Source organism: Microtus ochrogaster, chromosome 7 (genome assembly GCF_000317375.1).
Source record: "Microtus ochrogaster isolate Prairie Vole_2 chromosome 7, MicOch1.0, whole genome shotgun sequence".
NCBI lineage: Eukaryota > Metazoa > Chordata > Mammalia > Rodentia > Cricetidae > Microtus > Microtus ochrogaster.
Window position 1 is genome coordinate 43,314,913 of NC_022014.1, and position 7,711 is coordinate 43,322,623.

The 7,711-nt window shown below is 48.7% G+C and overlaps 1 protein-coding gene across 3 annotated transcripts in view; it reads left to right on the forward strand.

Moving 5' to 3' along the window:
* The window catches only part of Sparc (secreted protein acidic and cysteine rich), a 24,653-nt gene that overhangs the window by 3,655 nt on the left and 13,287 nt on the right, over window positions 1–7,711 (forward strand). For all 3 annotated transcript variants that reach the window (XM_005350045.3, XM_005350046.3, XM_013347376.2), the window contains exon 2: window positions 6,048–6,118. In XM_005350045.3, coding sequence (XP_005350102.1) covers window positions 6,062–6,118 — 57 coding nt within the window. In that variant the 5' untranslated portion in view covers window positions 6,048–6,061. The remainder of the gene's footprint in view (window positions 1–6,047; window positions 6,119–7,711) is intronic.

Consider the following 7,711-nt stretch of genomic DNA (forward strand, 5'->3'; position numbering starts at 1 on the left):
TGTGTTTTTGAACTTGCCCTTTTTTTTTTTTTTTTTTTTTTTTTTTTTTTAGCAGTAAGTATTCTTAAGGGTTCAGTCAGTTCTCCAGTCACCATGCCCCTTCCCCAGGTACATCTCGTGAGTATGAAACCGTGATCCTTACATACCAACAGATACCAAGTCAGGCAGGCCATTTGTCACCTATTCCAGACACACCGTCAAGGATGCAAATAGACTCAGTCATGAAGAAGCCATCTCTCTCTCTCTCTCCCTCCCTCCCCCTTACAGAGAGAGGGGGGGGGCATATGAGTGCCCTCTTTATTTCCTAGATACAAACATTGAAACTCAGGAAGGGAAAGAAATTCACTTGAGCTTATACAACAGGTTGGTGACTGAGTACAGCCTCCCCATCTTTGGAACCTTGTCAGGAGCTGACCTTGCTCCGTAGACCCTAAATCTTTCATAATACATAATTAACAGCAATTCCTCCCTCCTTTGCTGGCCTACAGTGGCCTTCCCCAGCCTGAGTGTCTTGGTCATTAGGCCCAAAGGCCAACGAATGGGAATTCTAAGTAGTTTCTTGGTTGCTTCCCACTGGCCCTTCCTTAGCCTCCAATTTAAAACAGGCAGAAGGAGGGGCTGCAGAAGCTTCCAATCAACTTTCCCCTATACTGTAGAGTGTGGATCCCTACTCCTACCAGCCTCACTTGCCACCCCTGGGACAGCTAGCTGGCTTGCATAGGGTCAGGGCCAGCGCCAGCAAATGGTGACTTAACCAAACCCTTTAGAGAACAGCCTCTGCCTTGGCCAGGAGTGTGGTGGGCAGCAAATGAGCTCTGCTTTCGCCTGCTGGGCCATAGATATCTAGTAGGAAAGCCATGAGCAGAGATAATGCCTTGGTCCTTCCAAGAACTGATATAAAGTCCTGGGTTAAAGACTCTCTTTGGATCATCTTGTACTGCTTGTGGCATTAGAATCTCAGACTTCAGTGGGAAAAAAACCATAATTAAAGTTTATATATTTTTGAATTTTTGGTTCAGAAACCACCTTGCCCTAGGAATCTGAGTGAGTTATTTTCTTTCTGTAAGCCATGAATTCTTTGTCTCATTTAGAGACACGGTAAAGAACTGTCATGTGACTCCCAATGGCAAGCCATTAGTAGTGGCTGTTAGAATGGTATTAGAATGCTAATGCCACTCCAGACTTGGAGGGAAAGAGATTATATGATGGATTAGTAATGTCTGCCACACACACAGGCGAGGGTGTGGGGAGGTTGGTGTGCTACTTATCTGCTGCCTTTGGAATTCCTTAGTCCTTTCCAGATGTTACATCTTAGACACTTTGATGGTTCTTATCCCCTTGTATTTGTGGCCACCCCTGATGCCACAGGGATGACTATACATTGAGTCCCTTCCTTTTGCCTTTATTTGTTCTGGAGAAAGTTGAAAACTCAGCCTGGGCTGCCAGCAGGACCCAGTCACATGGTCTGGAGGAAGCGCAGGCAGCAGGAACTCCTCTAGCCTGGTCTAGACAAAGTAAAACGTGGCACTTTAGGAAACTCTGTGAAATTTCAGCAGGGCTGTGTCCAGCCGCAAACTCTGGGGCCGCCTCCGAGCTGCCCAGAACCAATTCTAGGTTTTAACATCTGTGACTCTTAACCACTTCCCTTCCAACAAGAAATAGAAATAAAAAACAAGGAATCTGGTGCCAGTGGGGGAGAGGATGCATTCCAAAATCTGCTAAGTTAACCCAGGAGTTCAGAACAGATAAGGATTTTTGGGGCTTCCTTGCCCAAGGGTGTCTGGCTGTTTCTAGGGGAGTCTAGAGCTATTTCCAGGTGGCTTACGGTGTTGGAGCATACAGTGCCCTCAGGCCCAATTCCCCTCCTAGTATACTGAACTCTTTCTTTCCCTGTGTGTGATGTGTGCTTGCGCTTGTGTGTATGTGCTTGTGGAAGTCAGAGTCAGCTTCAGCTGTTGCTCCTCAGCTCTGTCCACTCTGGTGTTTTTTTTTTGTTTGTTTGTTTGTTTTTTTGAGACAGGGTTTCTCTGTGGTTTTGGAGCCTGTCCTGGAACTAGCTCTTGTAGACCAGGCTGGTCTCGAACTCACAGAGATCCGCCTGCCTCTGCCTCCCGAGTGCTGGGATTAAAGGCGTGCGCCACCACCGCCCAGCTTGTCCACTCTGTTTTGGGGACAGGGTCTTTCACTGACTTTTATCTTGCCGATTCGGCTGGACTGGCTGGCTGGCAAGCCCCAGATCCCTTCTGCTTCTGCCCTTCCCAGTACTGGAATTGCAGGCATGTGCTGCTATGCCTGGCTTTCACACGAGTCCTGGGGATCTGAACTCAGGTCCTCATGATTGCATAGCAAGCACTTATTAATTGATTCCCCCCATTCCTGCTTTTTGTTTGTGTTTTTAATTTCATGCACACAGTCACAGGGTCCAGCAAAGGCCCTGGTCTGTTAGGGGCACTGATCTTACTCAACAAGGCCTTGGCAGCATTTCAAGGTTCAGTAACCCCCTGGGTCTGGCCTGGTGGTGCCCAACACTCAGGAAACAGAAACAGGAAGATCACAGATTTGAGGCCAGCTCTGGCTACATAATGAGACCTTGTCTTAAAACACAGAACAGTTCCCTCATCCCCCAAAACCCAAAATCAACCAAACTGGGTGTGGCGATTCAGGCCTGTATTCCCAGCATTTGGGAGGTGGAGGCAGGAGAATCTGGCATTTGAGACCATCTTTGGCTACAGATCAAGTTCAAGGCCAGCCTAACTAAGGTCTCTGAGACCTTAGGAAGTTTTCTGAGATTGCATTTCTCCGCACACTTTCCACCTAAGTTAAGTCGTCCTAAGAGTCTGTGGTTCTGAGTCACACTGTCTATCAAAGCACCCTTGGGTTTTGATACTCAGTGGCATCTCCGTGTCCGTAGGGAGCTCCTAGGAGCCCCTTTGGGTTTCAAGGGAAGCAAGCTGGGGGCTGGCTGTACTTTTCCATCCCAACTCTCCATCCCAACTCTCCATCCGAAGAACTAGACAAGTGACCTCTGCTTCGGGTCCTGCTGGCAGCCCAGGCGAGTTTTCAGCTCTCTCCAGAACAAATACAGGCAGAAGAAAGGGATTCAATGTACGGAACAGGGGGAGGGGGTGCCAGGGCACCAACGGGGGCTGTCTGCATTTGGTGGTCACCAAGCCAAGAGTAATACACCTCCACTTCCTTCCCTGCCCAGGGCATTTTTCCTACCTATGTCTCAGGCCAGTTTGGCCCTAGTGGGCACCATCCTGGTGACCATCCCGGGAGCAGGCAGCTGCCAAGGGAAACATCGCACAGAGTTGAGAGACCATGCTGATACCTGTCACTCATGTGCTGGGCTGCTGGCTAGGCATGGATCTTCCTTCCCAGGCCTCTTTCTTCTCCTCTGTGCTATTGGGCAGAAAGACCTGCCTCAGGCCATCTTTTGGCTTGTGAAGACTCTGAAGCTATTGATATGTTCCCCAGAAAGCTGGACCTAGGTTTGAGTGTGAAAGATCATGGCTGCCTTGTACTGACTACGGGGTCTTAACCATACGCTCTGGCCTGGCTGGGGTGACTGTTGTACCTCCAGCTAGCTTTGAAGAGTGGACCCCAGCCTCTTCGGCCGGAGGTGTATTATAGAACCTCAGAGACGTGTCTCATGGGCAAGCAGGGGATGTAGCTCTTCATCCAAACTAGTTAAGCCCCCACCCCACCAGCTGCTCATCCTGATATTTAGAGGAGAAAGATTCTGGGATTGGTGAAGAGCACCAGGCAGAGCTGGGATGGGGATGATGACCACCTCCCCTGAGAGTTTATAGGTCTGTTTTCTCCCTACCCTCACCCAGCTTCTGGGCTTAAGGCTGTGAAGCACTCTAGGACTTGGATCCCGAGACAGGGCAGATGAGAGTGCAGGATGATGGAGGCAGGACAGTCTTGGGGTCCCAAGATCCCCTCCTTTTCCTTCAGCAAGACGGGACATCCAGACTCAGGTCTCTCTAACTCTCTAACCTGAAAGGTATGACATCTCTGGTCCTAGCCTGGCTACCTCTCCAGTGATTGGACTTCTCTGCTTTTGAAGACTGGAGAGGGTGATGTGTGGGCTCTAGCTGGCAGCCCCACTTTGACCTTTCTATTTCAAACACCTCAGACAAGGTCCTCATTGATACCCCCTCTCCTGTCCCATCTGCCAAAAGTCGCATGCAGAGGATGTTGAACTCGTATTTTCCAAACAGAGAAGCAAGAAGGGGAACAAGAGAACAGCTGTGAGAGGGGAAGGAATGTTCCAGAAGCTGACTAGAAAAAGGAAAGCCAGGACCTTTCCACCAGGCAGAGCTGTCCTGAAGCAATGACAAGCTTCCAAGTCAATTCATTGACTTCTTTACAGTTTTCCTTCATGTCCACACCATGAAGTAGGGGGTGAGGCTCTTCCCAGCTTAAGCTATTGCAGGACTATTATGGTCTATTCTTCTTCTGCCTGTTCTGCTACTCGGGTCCCATCCAAATAGTTCCGTGGTGCTGTAGATTGATTGAACTCAGGGCCTTGTGCATGCTAATCAAGCATGACACTGCTGGGCTACACCCTCAACTCAAAGATGTTTAGGAATCTAGACTATTTTTTTTTCCTTTCAAAGGCTATTATCCAAGGGAAGAAGGTGGATGCTGGAGGAGGGGCGGTCAAGACCAGCTTTCTTTGTGTTTGCTTGGCGTCAGGGACTGAAAGCTAAGCATGTATACCCCACTCCTCTGCTACACTCCCAACCTTCCGTTATTGTAAGCATTTTGAAGGCTGTGTCCATCATCTCAAAGCTGGCCTCCTCTAGCCCTCTCTGTTGACAGAGGAGCCAAGGCTTAGAGAGAGCATAGAATTTAACCCATACATGGAGACAATATCGAGATAGAGTGAGAGTCTGGGCATCGAATCCAAGCCTTGTAGTTCTGCCCATACTGCCAAGGCATCTTCCAGCACCAAGTTTTGCCAGTTGAGAATGAAGAAGCTAGGGTTGGTGGGGCTGATAGGGAACTCGGGTAAGCAGATAAGGCATCGCCATTGCTCCTTCGAAAGCTCTTGGGTGGCAGAGGGAGCAGGCTTGCTCTGTGTGTCTGTGGAAAGAGACAGAGTAGACCACAAGCTTGAGGGAGGCAGATTTCGGAAGAACTTTCAAGATCCATTTGGTAACAGAAGCCCATCTGGTTAGCCCAAGGAGTCAGATGTTCCCACCACAGGTCCCTGAGTCACCAGCAGAGGTCTGTTCCAAGATCCCTTCCTGGCTTGAGTTGGAGAGTTTAGAGTTTAACATCTTAAAACCTGGGTCAGAGCAGTGATTAGGGGGACTTTCTAGATTTTAGCTTAACACAAGGGCACAGCTGGGTGATTTCCCTGGAGGACCCAAAGAAGGCTGTCCCTCTGGGCAGAGCGGAGAAAATGCCATCTCAGGTTTCCACCACCCTAGAGCGTGGAGCTTTGTTTTCAAGTGTACCTATCTCATTGTCCCTGATTCCTCTTGACTTCTCCCATTGAAGAAGAAGGGGTGTGGAGGGGAAGAGGAGAGGGAGGGGGAGGAGGAAGAGAAAGAGGAGGGGAAGTAAAAGTCAGGGGAGGAGTAGAGGAGAGAGAGCTTGAGGAGGAGGGGGGAAAAGATCTTAGAACAAGAGGAATCGAAGAGCCCAAACTTGAGTTTTTAAGCCGTTGTCTTTGTCCAAACATGTCAAAAACCAAAATCAAATGTACTTAGAATGGAGACTTCATCTCATGACCATAAATAGGAAACTCTGTACCTTTATCCTCAATAGCAGGAAACTGGGAGATGGGAAGGGCCACGAAGCAAACAAACCCATTCCATTCGCTTGCAGCTGCACGGTTTCCCTTGGAGGCCCCAGGCCAGGTATGCTTCTTGCATGAAGTAGGACAATGGCTGTTGGAGGTACAAAGGGCATCTTAGCACAAATGAGGCTTCCTTTTAGCTGCCAAGCGGTTAACATTCCCATCTAAAGTCACCTTTCGCTTCTCAGGAGGAAGTGTCTCTTGCTGACCCCATTTTCTCTCCTCCCCGCAGGATTTCCCAGCACCATGAGGGCCTGGATCTTCTTTTTCCTCTGCCTGGCCGGGAGGGCCTTGGCAGCCCCTGTAAGTACCCAGAGATGCTGTCTGAGTTCTGACTCATCCTGTTTTCTTCAGTTTCTGAACCTGCTCTGGGTGCTCAAGGAGACAGCAGGCCTGGGATGTGACTCAGTTGCTAGAGTGCTTTGTTAGCACTCATGCACAAAGCCGTGGGTTTGGTCCCCGGCATTGCTTAAACCCAGCCTTACGGAACACACCTATAACTCTAGCACTTGGAGTTCAAGGTCATCCTTAGCTATGTAGTGAGTTTCAGGGCAACCTGGGTTACTTGATATACTGTCTTAAAAAAAGGGGGGGGGGGCTAGAGAGTGGCTAAGAGCACTTCCAGAGGAGCCAAGTTCAGTCCTCAGAACCCATATGGTGGCTTACAACCAGGGGCTCTGGCCTCTTGTGGGTACCAGTCATGCATATGGTACACAGACATACATGCAGGCAAAGCCCTATACACATAAAGTAAAATAAAAATAAAGAAATCTAAAAAGAAATTTAAAAAGATATGTATTTTGGGGGGCTGGAGAGATGACTCAGCATGTAAGAATAGCAGTTGTACTCCCAGAGGACCCAGGTTTGATGCACAGCACCCACATGGCAGCTTACAACTATCTGTCACTCCAATTCCAGGGGAATCCCATGCCCTCATGCAGACATATATGCAGGCAAAATACCAATACACATAAAAAATACATACATAAATAAAATTTTAAAAAATACATCTTTTTTTTTTTAAGTCAGCAAGGTTAGGAGAAATAATGGGAAGAAACTATTGGGTAAAGTTTCCGAAAAAAGAGAGCTCCCTGTAACCCATAGGTCAGAGCTTGCACCGCAGTTCAGAGTCCTTTAGCAGAAACTGGCCTCTAATCTGAGGGTGTCAACAGCAGAAATGAAGGCTTATCTATGGGAAGGAAGCTGGGAAAGGCCCTAGGCCCTGGGAAAGGGACAGACTGGCTTGAGCCCATGAAGCTATTTGATTATAAGTAAATGGCTCCAGCTGAATTGTGGGGGACAGAGAAGATGCAGGCAGAGATCATGACGTCGGAGACTGTTGGAGGCTGGGGACAGGGCAGCTGCAATTGGATCTTGGAGTAAGATTGAAACTGGGCTGGCTTACTGGGAGTGGGAGAGGTTGCCATCAAAATGAACCAGAGATGCCCATCACTCCAACTTTAGCGAATGTGCTGCATATAAAGCAAGACAAAACAAAAAAGAAACATATTCAAAGAGAGCCAATCTGGCCAAATGAGGTCCCCCACCCCTTCCAGGGCCTCGTTCACTATATACAGTTTGCCTCTAACTCCCTTTCCTGGGTTATTTGTACCAGCGTGCCTGGCTAGGAATAGCTTCTTTAAATCCGCATTCCCTGATGGCAGCTTCTGGCCAAACTCGTCAGGCAGGCAGAGTTTGACTGAAGACTTGGAGAGATTTCTTTTAATTTTGGAAGCGACTGCAGCCAATCAGAGGCCTCAAGGTTTTGGGCGGGCCCCACCTGATCTCCTGGAGTCTGAAATGTTAGGAGGGAATTTTCTAGTAACCATAAAACGAGGTCACACATAATAGGAAGGAAGGTGGGACATCTATAAGAAGTCACGGGGGGGGGGGGGG